The sequence below is a fragment of the Notamacropus eugenii genome, chromosome 3 (assembly GCF_028372415.1).
Source record: "Notamacropus eugenii isolate mMacEug1 chromosome 3, mMacEug1.pri_v2, whole genome shotgun sequence".
In the NCBI taxonomy this organism is placed as follows: domain Eukaryota; kingdom Metazoa; phylum Chordata; class Mammalia; order Diprotodontia; family Macropodidae; genus Notamacropus; species Notamacropus eugenii.
In genome coordinates, this window is record NC_092874.1 from 244,996,283 (window position 1) to 245,015,968 (window position 19,686).

A 19,686-nucleotide genomic window follows, 5' to 3' on the forward strand; every position below is an offset into this window, starting at 1 on the left:
GATTGTCCAGACTCAAGAAAGCGACATAGAAAATGTTATTAATGCAGACTAAACTTAAAAGTGTGCCTAGCACATGTATTTTCCCCCCAGAGAGTCAATTTTTAAACATTTACCAGCACACCTGTGCAACTAACCATGATTTTTGAGATCAGTCAGAAAAAATAAAAATGGAAATTCCTTCTCTTCACACATGAATTTCTGTGACTTTTCAAATGTGGTTAAAATATTCAATAGACATAAGAAATAAGAAAAAGGTGCAGAGAATAGAACACAGACTCTGGAGTCAGGAGGACCTGAGTTCAAATCTGACCTCAAACGCTAGCTGTGTGATGCTCGGCAAGTCACTTAGCCCCAACTGCCTTGAAACAAAAAGAAATAGATACAAATAAAATACCTAAGAAATAAGATGGTTTCATTTAGCAGTAAGGACACAGAAACATTAAAAGTTACTGTCTTCAATTTTTAATGCAATATAGATAACAAGAGCTTTTTTTTTTTATATGATGTTTTAAAAGAGTATAGGAAGCTTCTGCGTAAGGGCTAGTAGCTAGCTTCTTTATCTTCTCTGCAATGATTATTTGTTTTGCCATGGGGACCTCAGAGATTAAATGACTTGTCTAGGCTGGCATAGCCAGTATGAGTCTGAGACAGTACTTGTACCCAGGTCTCCCTGGCTCTGGAACCAATTCTCCATCTGTTATGCCACATGGCCTCTATTATTCTGGGACAGTACCTTGGCAGGGTGGGGAAAGGAAGAGGAAAGTGATCTGTGCAAAGGAAAAGTGTCAGCATTGTGAAGCAATCAATAATGGATTGATTATGGAGTCAAAAGGATGAGTTTAGATCTTGTCTCTCATGCTAACTACTGTTTGAGCTTGAGCAAGTCACATAATTTCCCTGGGTCTCAGTTTCCTCATCTGTAAAAATAAGGTAATTGGGAGAGATAGCCTTGAGGTCTCACCCAGCTGGAGTGTGAAAGGCTGTACATCTTTCACTATCCACCTTGTTGGGTTGTTGTGAGGAGGAAATGAGACAGCATATATAAAGTGTTTTAAACATCGCATAAATGGAAATTCTTATTGCTGTCCATATTTCATTAAAAATGGAAGGCAGTAACTTTTAGTATCTCTGGGTCTTTACTGCCAAATGAAACCATCTTATTTTTGAGATATTTTACTTACACCTCTTTCTTTTTTCTTATGTCTATTATATATTTTAAACTGCATCTAATTAGAATATGAAATCTAGGAATGATTTCCTCTGTGACTTTTATTTCATATAGGTTCAACTGCAGCCATTCCTGGGTACTCCTGCCCACTTACACTAAATCTACTAGTATAGAAAACATCTGAAGGATATGACATTTTAGGTGAAAAGAGAGTAGTTTTGGAGTTGGGAACGATTTTATTTCAAATCTCACCGTAGATACCAGTCATATTAACATGGAGATGGCAACTAGCTAACTAATTAATCAACAAGCATTTTTTTAAAGCACTTACTATGTGCTAAGAACTGTGTTAAAGATTGAAAATACAAAGACCAAAACTTATATAGACCCTACCCTCAAGGAATTTGTATTCTGTTAGGTGAGTATGTCTTTCTGTGTGTTGTTGTTCAGTTGTGTCTGACTCATTGGGACCCCATTTGGGGTTTTCTTAGCAAAGATACTAGAGTGCTTTGTTGTTTCTTTTTTCAGATAATTTTACAGACGAGGAAACTGAGGCAGACAGGGTTAAATGACTTGCCCAGGGTCATACAGCAATTAAGTGTCTGAGGCTAGATTTGAACTTAGGAGAATGAGTCTTCCTGAGTTCAGACCAAGCACCCTATCCATTATACCACATTTATTCTCTTAAAGTACTTGAATGTTATAATATGCCATTCATTTACCAAGATTCCCTAGGGGCATCACACGTCTCTTTAAGCCATTGACATTCTTGTTGAATAGGTACCATAATAAATCACATTCTTTTTGGTGAAGAAACTTAAGAAACTTTCCCTCAAATCATCTGACAACCTATGGTCTAACTGTGTTTCGTTTATCACTTGTTATCAGTCCTCTGTAAAATACTGTAAGTTTTTCTGATAAGGATTTCATTTCCAGGATATATACGAAATTGATTCAAATTTCTAAGAATGAGAGTCATTTCTCAATTGATAAATGGTCAAAGGATTATTTCAGAGTTAGTTGTCAAAGGAAGAAGTCCGAGCTGTCATCAGTCATATGAGAAAATATTCCAAATCACTAAGAATTAGAGAAACGCAAACGTAAGCACCTCTTGTCTATCAGGTTGACTAGGTTGATAGAAAAAGAAAATGAAAACTGTTGAAGGGATGGGGGAGATGGAAGGGAGAGAGAATTTTTTTTTTTATTAATTGAAAAAGCTTAGCTTAATTTAAAGAAAAGAAATAAAATACTACAGCCCTTTGATAAAGTTCCAGGAATTTTAGATAACCTCAGACAGAGGCTTAATTGTATGGGTGCCTTTCAAGGATATTTTCCTTGTTCTACATTATCTTCCACTCCATTTACTTGCTCACATGTAGCATCTCTAGCATTGTTTCTCCATCTGCACAAACTTTTTACCTAGAGTCTTGAGCCAAAATATTGATGGTATACAAACTGCTAAAATATCTAACTAGGTGGTGCACTGAATAGGGTGTTTGACTGGGAATCAAGACCTGTATTCAAATCCTGCGTTAAATGAACTCTGTAATGCTGGATGAGTCTCATAACCATTTTCAGGCTTCTTCCTCATCTGTAGGGGCAGCTAGGTGGTATAGTGCACAGGCCACCAGGCCTCAGGTCAGGAAGACTCATTTTGCCAAGTTCAAATCCAGTCTCAGACACTTACTGTGTGACCCTGGACAAGTCACTAAGCTCTGTTTGCCTCAGTTTCCTCATCTGTAAAATGAGAAGGACTTGGCAAACCACCCCAGTATCTCTGCCAAAAAAGCCAGATAGGGTCCCGAGGAGTCAGACATGACTGAAACACCTGAATAACAACAAACTAGCATCTATTTTATAGGGTTGTTATGAGGATCAAATGAGATGACACATATATAAAATGCTTTGCAAACTTTAAGATGTTATCATTATTATTACAAATGGGCCAGCAACTAAGAGGCTGTCCTAGTGGTGAGTGGCTGAACAATTTATACATACATACACATATATTTATACACACACACATATAAATGTAATGGAATTCAATTAATGTCCCATAAGAAATGACCAAATAAATGATTTCAGAGGAAACTGGGAAGATTTCTACGAACTGGTCTCCCTTGAAATGAACAGAAGTTGAAGGATTTATACAATGACAGCAATATTATAAAGAAAAACAACCTTGGAAGGCTTTAGGACTCTTATCAATATGATGATAAACCACGAGTCCAAGATCCTGAAGGGGAAAACACACACTCACTTCTTGCCAGTGAGAGAATGAAAGCCATACATTTTCAGGCATGGTCACTGTGGAAATTGTTTTGCTGGACCAGGCATGTTTATGACGGGTTCTTTTTTCTGTTGCAGATTGTAAATGCATGTCCAAATAAATAAATATGTTATTTAAAACAACAACATGTGGATGCCTTGATTAAGCCTGTGAATAAGCATTGACTCGTTCTGTTTACGTTGACCCATCTTGCATTTGGTGACTTGGCTCCTTGCCTAAAGAAAATGGATCTCACTTTTTCTTATGCTCAGGCAGCAACAGAAGGTCATTACCTCTCTCACACACAGCCAATGTCACTCTCCCTCATCACCCTATCTGTTGTTGCCCTTCCAATCTCCTGAGAAATCTATCTTTTCCCCATTAGAAAGTCATTTCATCATTCTCCTATTCCAAAATGCAGTGGGGAAACAACAAAAAAAAGCTCCTTGGATTTGGCTAACTGATTGTGCCCTGCTTTTTTGGCCTAGTACCCTAGATGCCAACGTCTCTGCCCTTCTTCCAAAATTGGGGCTTAGAGCTCAGAGAATTCAGACTTTGGCTGTCATTGTTGGCTCACAGTCTCCAGCGCCAGCATGCCAGACTAAAGTGTTTTCAGCTTCTCTCCTCACTCAGCAATCTCTTCCTAACCAAAAAGAGTTAATCATTTTTATTGGTTCTCTATAACAGCAGCACTACCAGGTTTCTTAGCTGGAATCATCTGCAGCCTCATTGGTTGCCGTGCTTACCATATAAGGCTTGTGAGAAGGGAAGATTCAGTCTGGTATACACAGCAGGAATTCTCCTGTCAGTCTGAAGTGTACTGGCTATGTTTAGTAACAGCCACTTGGGAACAGCAGCTTAAATATGGGAATGGGTTACTTGAATGCAGATGTGTAGTGAACCTACCCTATTCCTCCTGAATCCTATAAATTGGTACAAAATTAGATTCTGGATTGGAGTCATCTGGATATATACATACATAGACACATATATAAATACACATATATAGTGTATGTATATATATATATATATATAGGGTATATATATATATATAGATACAGACATATATCGATATATACATATATCGATATATATAAAAGGGGGGAAAATTGAGTCTTTTAAGATGTTGTTCTTTAAAAAAGTGTGATTGCTACAAAGCATAACTCCCAAGATGTGTTTCTTTCATACTTCAGTCACTCATCAGTTCAATTAATCAACTATTCCCCCTCTGCTGGATTTATCACCAATTATTCTTATCATACTACATACCCTATAATATAACAGATAACAGCTCTAGCTGAATACACTAATTGCTGGACCTTTGTTGGACCCATTGATTTCATTCATCAAGGAATAGGTACAATGAGTTTATTCACTTGTGTTTTGAAGGAAACATTTCTTTGAGAAATGCAGGAGTTAATTACAGATTATAGAAGTTCTATGCCATGAAATCTGTCTTTATTTTTTGAGATAAAATTCCCAAATGTAGTTACAATCATATATGAACTGATTTTTATGACATGTAAAATACCACAAAATAATATCATTGTATGATAAAAAATTATGAGCCCACTGAAAATGGTATTATGAAGACATTAACTTGTTTGATTATGTAGAAGTAAATTTCCTCTTTAATATATTTATGGTTGTCTGTTTTTACAGCTAATTTATTTATCTAGGAAAGCTCAGTGCCGATGGCAATATCTGCTTTTTACCTAAACTGCCTGCTCAATTGACTAAGACATAAGGTTGACTCACTTGACCAAGGAAATACTGGACTTTGAACTTTGGGGGGAAAATTGGAAAGTTGGATCGCTCCAGCCTATATTCACTTATACTTGTTCTTAAACTATTTATCTCCATGGAAGCGGAAATGGTTTGATAATTAGTTGTAGAGTTCTTATCCAAGTCGCTGAGAAGCTAGAGTCTTTATCTTGGGCTTGACACGAGTGAGGTGTCAGTCCATTAATGCCATTTTCATTGAAAGAGAAATGCTAGTATGATCACCCACAGGAGCAACAATTTAATGCTAGGAGTCATCTAATCTACTTTCTCATTCACAAATAAGAAATGAGGTATATAGAGATTACGTGACTTGTCTAGCAGAATGTAAGTTTCCTGAGCACAGGGAATGTTTCACTTTAATAGACATATCATATGTATAATAAATGTGCTAGATGTATAGCAAATGTATAATAAGTCCAGTAGCTGGCATATAGTAAGTTCTTCAAAAAAATTTGTTGATAGACTAAAAATATACAGATGATAAGAAACAGAACTAAAATTAGAACCCATCTCCTCTGACAGCAGAGGCAGCTTGGTGGTATAGTGGATAGAACGCCAGTCCTAGACAGGAGTTCAAATTCAGTCTCAGGCAATTACCAGCTGCTTTGTGACCTTGGGCAAGTCACTTAGCCTTATTTGCCTGAGTTTCCCCATCTGTAAAATAAAGAAAAGAAGGAAATGGCAAACCACTCCAGTGTCTTTGCCAAGAAAACCTCAAATGGGATCATGAAGAATTGAACATGACTGAAAATGACTGAACAACAACAAACCTCTAATAACAATCCCATGTCTTTTTTGCTATACCATACATTCATTCATTCATTATCAAATATTCAACTATTATAATCATTCATGAAACACTTATTACATATAATGAACTGTGCTACACGCTAGAAGAAATTTTTAAACAATAGATAAGATGAGGTACCTGCCGTCAAAAGTTTACAATCCAATTGAGAATCCAAGATGTGAGTAAATAGTGAGTTGGTGGAGGGATGGATGGAGAGAAATTGGGAGAGGGAGGGAAAGAGTAAGGGAGGGAAAATGAGAGACAGAGACAGACAGAGACAGAGACAGAGACAGAAAGATCTCCAATGATTGGAGGATCAAGAAAGACTTCAGTGAAGGAAATGACATCTGGTCTAGGCTATGAAGGATAGTTAGCATGTCAACAAGTAGAGGTGGAGAGAAGAATGGGAGAACATTGAAGGCATAGGCAATGATATGAACAAGTATGTGGATCCAGGATACTGAAGGATGTGCGCAAGACCTAGAAAGTAGTCCAGTTCGGCAGAAGTATAGAATGTATAAGAAGGAATTCTGGGAGATTAAGCTGGAAAAATAGATTGGCTTCAGAGAAGAGACAGGATGTCAGACTAATGAATTCAGTTTTAACTGGGTAGTGCCAGCCATTGTAAAGACTTTTGGGATACCTAAATTGAAAGTAACAAGTGTAATCCTTAGTTTATTTTTTTTATAACAAGCATAATCTTATATGTGCAAATTGGTTGGGATTAACAATGGTTTTTGTTGCTTGGTAGTTTCAGTCATGTCTGACTCTTTGTCACTCCATTTGGACTTTTCTCGGTAAATATACTGGAGTGGTTTTCTGTTTCTTTCTCCAATTCATTTTTCAAATGAGGAAAATGATACAAACGGGGCTAAGTAACTTGACTAGGGTCACACAGATAGTAAGTGTCTGCAGGCAAATTTGAACTCAGGTTGTCCTGGCACTGTACTCTATCCACTGTGTTACCTAGCTGCTCCAATGATTTTTATGAATATATAAGAATCTGAACAGTACAGAAGTCTATGTAGGCATCCTTCCCTCCTTTCAGGGTGAGGGTTTCCAGGCATAATTTCTTCCAATGCTATCCCTTCAACCTCTCCTATCTACTTCTTGATTAAAGCAGACATGGAGAGGTAGTCTTTTGTATGTTACAAATATTCAAAGTGGTAGACATTGTGTACATCCTTAGTAGATGTTCCATGTAATACTTGAAGTCTTACAGCAGCAATAGCCAACCGTAACTGATTTGGGAACTGTTTTCTGTAAACCTAAAGAACAGTTAGTCGCTTAATGAATAAATTATCCAGCAAGGAAATGTAGCTTATAGTTTGGTCACTAGGTGGTATTATACACTCAAACCCCCCAAGTGACTTTGTCAGATTGTATTCAAGTCAGCCTTCTCTGCCCAAAGTTTGCACTGTCCACATCCCTGTCTAGAGGGGTCTCAGCCCCCCTCCACCACCCTCAACTTGTATAATTCAGGCAGAGGACCTAAATTCAGGTATGGGAGAAAAAAATGGAATATTGTACAAAAATAATTAAAATATAGAAATCTTGATATGACTACCTCTACTCATTTCTGGAAAATTTCCTTTAATTTCTGATTAACCATTTTTTAAATATTACATAGGCAATCCACACAGTAGCCATGTGATTCCTTTTAAAAATTGCCGTGCAACTGTCAAGGTATCCTCTTTCATAGAATGCTTCACCCAATCATTTCCCTCAACGTCCTCCCAGCCTATAGATAGTAGAAAAGATGAAGGGATCTGCTGTGCAAATAATAGTAAGACAGAGGCAAGTGTAGGAGATTGAGACTGGTCTCTTGGTCCAGTCCTAGAAGATGCTGAGGTTTCATGACAACCGCCAACGTGGTTTTGTTCTATTTCTGCTTGCTGACAAGTCCCTACTTCCTCAGTCTTGTGTCCTCCTTAGGGTCTCTGCCTCTACTGTCTCTGCTCTTCAGAATCTGTTCGAGCTCTGTCTTTGCTGCTTCCAGCTTGAGTTGTTGGGGTTCAGCAGCAACAGTCATGGCAAGCAAGTTAATGCTCAGCTCCCTATCTCCCTAGAAGCTGTTAATCTTGACTTCTCTGTTGCTAGCTACCAAAACAAAATGAATTGCCAATTGGAAATCTCAAGGTCAGGAAGGGGATATAAAGAACCTTGGGTTCTGTATGCCCACATAAAACTCTCTCCTCTCCCAAGTGTCTTACTCAAATCTATTTGCCCTTGTGAGGATTTACTTGGAATTCTGCCACTCTGTACCAGGCTGGAATTTTAGTGTAGGAAAAAAATCCTATTACAACAGCAAATTGATAAAAAATAAATCTGGGATCCAAATGAATAGGGTATACTCAACAGTATGAGATGAGAGTACAATAATATTTATTCTCAGGAGGGAAGACAGTAAATAAAAAATAAAAAAAAGAAATAAGCTGCCTTTATCCCCCCCTCTGATCTCTCTATAGCTCTATCCCTCTACTGTCTTCCTCTTTGAGAACATTTCTAACGGCATCAAGGAAACAAAAATCACATAAGGCAATGTCTCTTCATCCTGAGAAGACCATGAGGCTCCTTCCCTTCCAATAGAACTTTCTCCTCTTGACATTCTGGCCCCAGTCTCTTCTGAGGTAGTTGACAGAATTCAGAAAAACATTCCCTAGAAATTTCAGTCTTTCCTATACCCATACTGTCTTATTTCCCTTTGAGTAAGCTTTTCTCAGTGGCATTTGTTTAGCAAACACACGAAGATTTCAAGAAAATACAGTTTGCTTCTCATCTCCATTTCTATTTGTATAGATCACCCAATTATCTGAGGGATTTTTAAACGTTTAATAGAAATAATCAAAGGAGAAAGAGGTTTACTTCTGAAGTTAGAAGTTGATTGACTGATTAATTTTGCTGATTTCTTTTCTCATCTGGCTCTTTTTCTTTTAAAAACAAATCTTTGTTATAAGAAATGAATCTTTGGAAGGGGAGGGGTACAAATGCAGAGGGAAATCCAGGCAAAAACAAGATATATCAAGTAAAATCTATTGTAAAGTTTGTTGCTATTGTATCTTAATGTGGAATTGGTGACAAGGATTCTCAAAGTTGGGGAATATCAGAATTCTGCTCATTAGGAGCTTTAGCAGGTCCAGAGATTAGCAGAAATAGTGACCAATGGACATAGCTTCAGGCAGAAGAAGCCCCCAAGGTTAGCTTTGTAATACTAGATCCTTGATTAAGGGAGAGGTAGCTGCCAAACCAGACAACCAGAGAAAACTCTGGAGGCTTCTCCCTCTGTGGAAGTGAAAATTGTCGCCAACAAGAGAGAAATTGGACACTTGGCAGAAGATTTTGGCCTGGCCTAAGAGCAAAGTTTGGTCATGCCTGCTGTGAACCATACAAACAACAGAAGTGGTTACAAGGTAAGAGGTACCTAAAGATACCTAATGAGTATGGCAAGGAATGAATTGTAAGAAGAACCCAAGAGAAACTTCCCAAGGAGCAAGTCAGGCCTGGTATGACCACACAACAACCTGCTACTGATCTCATGGGAAGGTGGGAGCCTCAATCTCCACCTCTAAAGGGCTCCTCTAATTCTGGACAAATTCCTAATTCCTAATTCCTACAAACATAGGAAGATCAGGTTAAAAAATGGAGGACACTGGGTCCATTGAAGGAAGTCATGCTCTCTTTCTCAAGTTTTTTGGATCTTTATTCATCCATCAAAACGCCCTGAACAAAATCACTGAAAGCTTAGATTTGACTAATATTTAGGGTCTCCCCATGAGGGCAACAGTAGAATAGTACTTGGTGTACAATATATGTCAGATATGGGAGAACTGAGGGGAGCCAGCTGGTATAGTGGATAGAGCACTGGGCCTGGAGTCATGAAGAGCAGAGTTCACATCCAGCCTCAGACACTTACTACCTGTGTGACCCTGGGCAACCCTATTTGCCCCAGTTTCCTCATGTGCAAAATGAGCTGGGAAATAAAATGGCAAAGTACTCTAGTATCTTTGACAAGAAAACCCTAAATAGTGTCATGAAGTGTCACACATGACTGAAACGACTGACCAACATAGGAGAGCTATTTATTTTCTGTACACAAAATAAATGCTTCATGAAAGAGACTCACAAGTGGGTATTGACAGACTAAAAACAAGTAGTAGCAGTGACATATAACCTATATTCTCTCAAGAGACTTGACACTTAAGACATGAAAAAATGAATCATTTGATAGGACTGCTGAATACATTTTTCATCTTTACCTTGGTGCTTATTCCTTCTGGAGCGGTGTCTTTTGGAAGGCCCACCCAAGGGTTGGACTTACGCTCCTGCCAGTGGTTACTGCCTCCAAGAAGAACTGTAATAGTTTCCAGGGATTCCTCTCAAGTTACACCCAGCACCGATGAGCATGAAGGCACTTTTATCCTCTCAAATGCACAACATTATCTCCAAGTATAGAAACATGTATCTCAGGATCACTGCTCATTCACCTATGCTCATGCAAGAAACCCAAAGCAGAGGAGGTAGCTAGGAGTGTGAGATCTAGTTTCAACTCATGATGGGGGTTCCTGACATGTAAACAGTTGTCCTTTCTGCTGAGATGGGAGAAGGAAAGAAGGGAAAAGTGCTATTGTTGAGTTGTTTCAGTTATGTCTGACTCTTCATAACCTCATTTGAGGTTTTCTTGGCAAAGATACTGAAGTGCTTTGCCATTTCCTTCTCCAGTTCATTTTACAGATGAGGAAACTGAGAGAAACAGAGTTGTGTCTTGCCTAGGATCACACAGCTAGTAAGTGTCTGAAGCCAGATTTGAACTTAGGTCTTCCTGACTCCAGGCCTGATGCTCTATCCACTGAGCTGCATAGCTGCCCATGGGAAAAGTGCCTCATGGGAAATACAGGGAGTGAGAGGTACTTTCTACATATTCAAAATGGAGGAAGAGAGAGACAAACAGACAGATAAAGAGACACAGAGAGATAGAGAGAGACAGATAAGAGACAGAAACAGAGACAGAAACACACAGATGCTGCTTCCCCTTTTGAAGTCTGGTGAGTAGATAGTTCTTCCTGGCTTCTCGTGGTCCATCCTATTAAGGCAATCACTCCTTTGCCACCATCATGGGACTGTGCATCATCATTTCAAAGCACCCACGCTCTTCAGTGGGTTGGCCAGAAGCAACCAGGATAACTCAGTGCATGCTCCATGGAGCGCATTCCATCACCCTTCACTACACTGGTCACACTTCCTATAAACAGCATAAAGAGAACCTGTTTATCTGGGATTCCAGTGATCAAATATCTTCATTATGAAGCAGTATGGAATGAAAGGCCATCTGGGTTTCAGCCCAAGCTCCTCTAGTTACTACCTATCTAATCTTGAGCAAATCATTCTCTGAGCCTCAATTTTCTCATCTGTAGAAAGAGGAAATTATACTAGATAGTACTTAAGAAGCTTTCCAGTGGTAAATCTGTGACTTTATAGAGATCTATGGGAGAGGATGGCTTATTGTATTTGTCATATTGGTTTCGAAGGGTTTTATTTTATCCTCCTTGATCATTCAAACAAGCTTTACATCCTTAATTTAGTTTTGAGAACAATGTGCTTTCGAAGAGAAGTGGTATTGTCGTGCTGGATACCAATAGATAGTGATTTTCTCAGATTTTTTCTGGGTGAATGTTATAAGTCAGAGAAACAAAAAGATTACCCAGAATAAACTCAAATCTTCAATGTTCTTAAAACCTCTGACATAGAGGTTCCATTTGCATCCCTGGCACCTAGCAGAACACATTGCACATGGTAAACAATGTTTGTGTTGAGTGCATTGTTTTCCTTCCTGGATGAGAATGATCTTTCTTCTGGTATTTGTCACCAAGGCTAAGCCAAGAAAGGATGGATTTCTTAGTGGAAAACATGTTGATGGACCTAGATTTGAATTTCACAAGTTTGTACTTTTTCCATTCCATTTTAGAAAATGGGGGAGAAGAGGAAAACTTGTTGTTGTGTTTGTAGGATGAGGGCTTCGAACACTACATGCAATTAGCCTTAAGAGAATATTATATTACTTTCTACAGAGATACACAGTAGTTGGTAGCACATTTTGTGTCCCTCTTCAGACAGTTTATGAGTTATATAATAATGCAGGTACATATACTGAGAAGATATTGTCTTATAAAATTTGCTAAAGACCAACCAACATAGCACAAGTCTAAATGTGCTACTGAGGCAGTTTCATGAAGTGTCTCTGAGGGCCCCAAGTAAATAGATGTTGCTGTTCTCAGAGCACAGGGTCTTGCTGTAACAAAGTACAATTAGTGGGAGAAAAAAATCTTTAAGGAAAAGAAAGACTGTTAAAAAAAACTCAAAATAAAATGGATGTTCATCATTTGAGAATTGTTTGAAAATATTATGATATATAAATGGAATGGAATATTCTTGCATTGCAAGAAATAAAATATGTGAGGAACATAAAGAAACCTAGGATGAGGTATGAAATGATAAAGGGTAAATGATGGAGAACCAAGAAAATTATATACACCATGACAAACATAGGGTTAATAAATCATGACAACTCTTTCAGGCAGCCAAACTGGTGAACTGAAACGAACAATCTCAGGACCAGGGAACTGATAATGAACTACAGCTCCCTTCCTCATAGCAGATAGTGATGATGGATATAGAATTTGCTAATCTCTGACAAGCAAGTTATTAATTGGTTTGGCTTTAACGCTTTGGGTTTTTTTGTTTGTTTGTTTGTTATAAGGATTGGTTCAATAAAAGGACCAGTGGGGGATAGATGTAAGGTGACATGACAGTGCTCAAAGACAATAGTACTTTAAATATCTATATTTAAAATATATCTATTATCTATCTCTTTATGTGTATGTCTGTATCTGTGGCTATGTCTATGTCTATGTCTGTCTATATCTATGTCTATGTCCAAGTCTATGTCTGTCTATGTCTCTATGTTGATGTCTATGTCTGTGTGTGCCTATGACTATACGTATCTATGTCTGTCTCTGTCCCTGTTTATGTTTGTGCATGCCTATATAATTTTATTTATATCATCTATATCTATAATTTATGTTTATATCTACTTTTATATTTGTGTCTATATTCATCTGTACCATGGCTGAGCATGCTATGAGCATGCCCTGAATTATGCAAATAGATGTGTTCTGGAAGAAAGGGAGGTGACCTTGGAGTCATGAGACTTGAGTTTAAATCCTGACTCTTCCACTTACTGTGTGATGCTGAGCCTCAGTTTTCTCATCTGTAAATTGAGGGGATTGGACTAGATAACTTCTCAGTTTTCTTCCAACTTAGGTCTATAAAGGATGTGTTTAAGCAAAGTTTTAGCAACTTTAACACATTTGAATATGTAGTGCATCTAAAGGATCTCAATAGGGAATTAAGTTACATATCTTACGATTTAGAACTGAAAGGCTTTTCAAAGTCACTTAGTCCAAAACTCCCATTTTACAGATGAGGAAACCACAATAAAAGGAAGGGATTTTCCCAATTCAAAAAGCTAAATGGAAAAACTAGGAACTTGGGTCTTCTGACTTACAATACAGGTCTGCTTCATCCCCTTCCCATCAAGTTGCCTTATTTCTTTTTTTTAAGCTTGAATTTTTACACATTAGATTTTTAGTAAAGCTTGAGTAATACATATAATCATAGCTCTTATCCTAAGCCAGGTAGCCCCTACACTGTAATGATGCATAAGAAAGGAGGGAATGGTTACCTCCCTACCAAGGTAATTAGGTGGCACAGTGGTTAGAACCTTGAGAAACCTGAGATTAAATCTGTCTTCAGACACAGCATCTGGATAAGCCACTTAATTTCTGTGTATCTCAGTTTTCTTACCTATAAATTGGGGATGATAATAGCAACTATCTTCTAGGGTTCTGACAATAAAACAAGAACTTTATAAAGCATTTTACAATCTAAAAGTGCCATAGAAATACTAGTTAATATTGAAGATTTGTTGATTTTTCATTTATCAAAAGGTAAAGGGAGCTGTCTCTGAAATTTTTCTTTAAGGGACCAGAATTTAAGTTTTAGCATTCCCTGCTGTCTTGGGTTTCTTTATCCTATAAGTATAGGGAGACTGACTATACAGGAATACTCCCTAACAAATGGAGATTTCCACACGCTATTGATTTTCAAAAGGCACTCATTTGCATTCTAGACGCATTGATGTGCCAACATACAGTAAAGGAACAAACCTGGATATAACTGTTGGTGATTTATTGATTCAGACTTTCATCAATAGGACATGGAGAAAGGGAATTTCCTTCTCGCCCTCCCCCCACCAGAAAAAAATTATTGATCAATTGTCCCTTTCTGAAATATATTTATCTAATGAAGTGATTCTTAACCTTTCTGGTATTATGGACTTCTTTGTCAGTCTAATGAAATCCATGTACCTTTTTCTCAGAATAATGTGTCTTTTTTAAATTCATAAAAGACATACTAATTCCAGTTAGAGCATAGTGAAAATAAAGGTGCATTTCCCCCCATCTAAGTTTGTGGCGCCCCTGAAATCTACTCATGGACTATGGATTTGCATTTAAGAACCTCTAATCCAATGAGAAAATGAACAGGCATTGACCCATCGTAGAGATTTGGTCCATGCTCCAATGAGGTTGCTTGAGTCCTTTGATGAATATTTAGATCTCTTCTTCTGCTTCACAGCAAAAAGAAACAAAACAAAGCAAATGAAGACAAAAGGAAGTCCTAGCCTTCTGCTCTACTCTATAGCCTACCCTAAGCAAAACTGTAAGGGAGATTCTCTCTCTTCAGGGCCTAACCTTCTGGGTTTATTTCTTTCACACCTGGGGAAGACCTATTCCTCCTCCACTTACCCTGCTTTATTACGTTGCTTTCATGGTCTTTACCTTCCTACCTAGCTGACAAACTCCCTGACATACTCATTGACAATAAATTCACCAAATGAGTCTCAATGAGCATCAATGTACTTCCTCTCGGAGAAAGTTACAGTCTAGCAGGGACTACTGTTAAAGAGAAACCAAAGGAATTAAGATGGAACTGTGAAATTTTCAGCATCAGTAATCCTAGTGGGGGAGATTTGGTGCAGTGCTGTCTTCCTGTTGCTAGGGAAAACCTGGTTGTCTCTGCTTTGGTAAGGTACATGAATTCCCTGAGAAGGACCTGCAAATTGCTAATCCAATCTCTCTTACTTATTTGCTTCAAGGACTCCCTACTCTCTGTCTGAATTACAGAAATGAAGGGAGGAAATGGAGTGCCAACAAAAGATAATGAGAAGGTCACACATGGAGCAGATGGAAACCAGTCTGTAGAACACTGAGTGGAACTCAAGTGATCAGGCAGTAGTAATGCAGCCCTGTTCCCAAGAGTGAGTGATTTCAATTTTCCCCTTCTGAGGAGGAGGATACTCAAGCTGGTACAGAAGGTTTCTCTTCTTCAGGGAAAGCGTTTGCAGAACATTGTGCCTGTCAAGATTTGTTTTATTGCTTTTGAGTGTCTCTGATACCAGCTGCTTTGGAAGACGCCATGCTACTTCCTAATCTCTAAAAAGGCGAGGGATGGTTCTATCATATTTCTTCCTAAGAAAACACAAAAAGAACAAAAAAAGAAAAACAAACAAACAAATCCAGAGATGCTATCAAGAATAGATAACTTCTTTTATGAAATTAGGAAGTGGAGAGCAGTTGTCTCCATTAGCTATCAAGAATGTTAGGAATTAATGATAGGGAAGTTGAACTGGTCAGTCACCATGGGCTTGAGATAAAGAAGGAAAAAGGGGTGAAGAGTGAAAGAAGAGCTAACCAATTACAAGAAAAATCACCAATTCATCTGGCTTAGATCAAGACCTCTTGATGGGGTGGCATGGAGAGAATGAGTTGGCAATTGGCAGACAGTAGGCACTCAATAAATTTTCATAGAAAATCTTTATTAATCCCAACCCAGTTGTTAGCATTCCTTCCTATCCCACCCCAAACAATGTTGAAAGCATTTTGTATTTTCTTTGTATATATCTAATGCCATATTCTCTGTCATATCCACATGATATCCACCCCACTCCCTACCCAGGACAGTATAAGCTCCTCGAGGCCAGAGAAATTTTTTTCTTTGTATCTCCCATACATAGCAAACTGTTTGGCAAATTGTAAAAAACTTGAGTGGAATCAAATGAAATCAAATTGAATTGAATCTAAAACAATTTCTTCATTTTATAAAGGAGGATACTAAGACCTGTTTATTCAATTGCATTGAAACAAATTTAAGGGTGGGTATCTTCAGAGAATGATGTAGATGTAGTTTCCCCGCAAAAACAGCGGGGAAAGAGTAGAGCTGTGCCATCACCACCCACATGACAGGGTGACCCATGTCTCTTACCTTCACAACGGACCAACTCCATGGATTGATGAGTACTGATGCCTTGTTAACTTTCTCCTAACTCACTCTTGCTTGTCTTTCTTATCCTTTATAATACAGTATCTGTCCCATTTCCTGTTTTCTTGCCAGGCCATCCTTTTCAATACCTACTCCTTGATGGTCTCCTTCATCCTATAAAACAGTTTCTGTTGCTTCAATAACATTTTGATAATAACACACTGTTGTCTGAACAAAGCTGAACTGTTGGCCCTTTTTGGACTACAGATTGAAGAATTATTTTCCTATGCCAAATGTTTCTATATAGACTTACCTCATCAAAGAGAATGTGGTAACTCCAGAAAGTGAGAATTACTCCCATTTCTTGCAATTTACTGAGGCTCTTTATTAGAAAAGTTGATAAAAGAGAATACATTTTAATCATAAGATAAAATTACAGAATACCATTTCTTTAGAATTATGCTGTATGATCAGAACTATTGCCACATTATTCCATTTGAGGAGCATTACCCCTTGGGTAATTGGCTGGTTGTACCCTTCCACTGCCTTCCTGTCAGTACAAAAAGAAATTTCAATGTAATTTTTCCTTTACAAAATTTATTCTTTGAGAACATAGTTAGTATAATGTTGCCACATTTTCCAGACTCCCAGCAGAATCTTCAAATGGATTGCTAAACACATTATTTGAGGGCTTTTACCATTAAAAAAAATGGAAAAACAAGGAAGCATCATTGGTTCACTAAGAACAAGTCATGCCAAAATAACATAATTTTTGATAGTTACTAGATGGGTTGATTAGAGAAATGCCATAGACACAATGTACTTGATTTTCACACAAGCATTTTTAGTACCCCTGAGAACAAAATGGGGAAATGTGAGTTGGATCCACAGGTAGATGTATCTGTAGCTAGCTGAATAAATGTACCTTAAGTCGTAACAAATGGTACCCAATGTACCATTGAACAGTGGATTTATGTCCAACCCAATGAGTATTCACTAGGAACATATTGTTGGACTCTACCCTTCACCCTGTGGGGTTCACCATTGTCAGGAAAAAATTGGATGAAGACATGAAGCAAATTTGATTAGCAAATCAAAGCTTTGGGAGAGACAAAGCTGTGAAAGATGAGTAAATATGATAGACTAAAATTCAAGAGATCTCAGTGGGGTGAATCCCTGATCTCAAAGAGTTTGTAGACTAAAATGGATTAAATATCAACAGATGTAATTAATATACAGGATCACTAGATAGGCATATTAGAGAGTAATGTAACAAAATGCTACATGTGGGCTTAATGGGAAAGGTTCTTAGCAACTGGGGAGGGGGAATAGGAAGGCTTTGTGTAGGAACTGGTAATTAAGATGAGCTTTAAAGGATGATTAGGAGTTAAATAAATGAAGATAAGAAAAGGCGTCATTCTAGGCTTCTGGATCAACCTGAACAAAGACATGGAGATAAGAAAGTCAGTACAGAGTAGGGGTGGGGAAGAAGAGAGCAGTTCAAATCAAATAGATCACACAATATTTCAAAAGAAATGACTGAAAATAAGGCTGGAAAGATAAGGTGGTGTCATTTTGTGGAAGGTCTTGAATGTCAGGTAAAAGTTTTATAAACATTTAATCAGGACGCAACTCTGATGGGCTGGCCTCATTGAGTGAATGTGAAATATACACTTTCCAAAAAGACTATTTTATGGAGAACTCACATGGAGCAGGTGGTCACATGGTGATCAGAAGAAGGGATACAAGGACACTCTCAAGAACTTTGGATTTGACTGTGCAACATGAGAGACACTGGCACAGGACTGGTCACCATGGCGTGCCCACGTCAGAAAGGGTATAGTGCTCTATGAGCAAAGCAGAATTGAGACAGCACAAAGTAAACACAGGATGAGCAAATTTAGAGAATCCACCCCAAATATTCACACAGACTATCTGTGCCCAACCTGCGGTAGAGAATTCCGAGCTCCTGTTGGTCTGATCAGCCACAGTCAGACACACTGAAACTTCACATTATCATGGGGATGTCATTTTGGTCCTCTTCCAAAATGAAGGACAACAACCAACCAAGCAAAAAAAAAAAAAAATCAGGAAACACGTGAGGACTAATGACTTCTTTTTTCCACTTGACAAAAGTTATTTATTTCTAGCACAGTTTTAGAAATTTTATTTTTGACTGGACTCAAATTTCGAGGTGGAGGCTCTCAGGGAAGATAGACGACGTCTCTTTGTGATCTGTTCTTGTCGTTTTTCTTTAGCCTCTTGGCCAAAAGCTTAGCATATTCTGCTGCTTCTTCCTTGTTCTTCTGGGTACGTTGCTTCTTCAAAGCAACGCGTCTACGTTTGTGCTGCAAAACACGAGGAGTCACCAGGCACTGAATCTTAGGAGCCTTGGTCCTGGGTTTCTTACCTTCCTTGCTGAGAGGCTTTCTCACAACGTACTGCCGGACAGCATCTTCTTTGGACAAGCTGAAAAGTTTTCGGATTCTGCTAGCTCTCTTGGGCCCCAGGCAACGAGGCACAGTGGAGTCTGTCACTCCTGGTGTATCCTTCTCACCCTTCTTCATGATAACCAAGTTGAGGGTACTCAGGTTGGCATCCACAATACAGCCGCTAACAGATTTATGTTTTCTTTCTCCAGTTCTTCTAGGGCGATAGCAGGAATGGCCCTTACTGAGCAGCAGGCGGACACGTCCATGAGCCAAAACACCCTGCTTCATGGGGAAGCCTTGTATGTCATTCCCACCACTGATTCGGACCACATGACCCTTCCATTCATCACCCAGAGCATCAGCAGAAACTTCAGTGGCCATCCGTTTCTCATAAAAGGTCCGTAGCTTTCTCTCATCGTTGACTTCGAAGAGTTTCTGACGGTCAGTGTCTGGGAAAGAGATGTTGAGCTTCATCTTTGCCCAGCCGCCAGCTTCGGGCCTGCCACGGGAAAGAGACTCGACTTCCCCTTCCTCCGGGTCACATAGGCTCTCCAGGACTAATGACTTTTTAAAAAGATTTTTGGAGATAGAGGAGTGATCTATGTTGATCTATGGGCAACAAAGATTATTTTGGCAGTAGAGATTGGAGGGGTGAGAGCATGGGAAATTGGAAAGATCTAAAAAGAGGCCACTGTAATAATTCAAGCAGAAAGTCATAGAGGCATGTGTTAACAATGGTGGCTGTGGAAATAATGGGGAGGAGCTAGATGCAAGACATATCACATTAACCTTTTCCCTGCTTCCCCAACAACACAAGTTCCCTTTCCGTAAAAGTATAACATTTCGTTGTTTTCTCTGTGGATCAGAT

At 38.6% G+C, this 19,686-nt stretch overlaps 1 protein-coding gene across 1 annotated transcript; it reads right to left on the reverse strand.

The window, feature by feature from the left end:
* Nucleotides 1–18,499: 18,499 nt before the first annotated feature.
* Nucleotides 18,500–19,476, reverse strand: LOC140531488 (small ribosomal subunit protein eS6-like). The gene has a single exon (XM_072650416.1). It carries the CDS (start codon nucleotides 19,290–19,292, stop codon nucleotides 18,591–18,593), a length of 702 nt encoding a protein of 233 aa, XP_072506517.1. The 5' UTR covers nucleotides 19,293–19,476; the 3' UTR covers nucleotides 18,500–18,590.
* Between the last annotated feature and the right edge of the window lie 210 nt (nucleotides 19,477–19,686).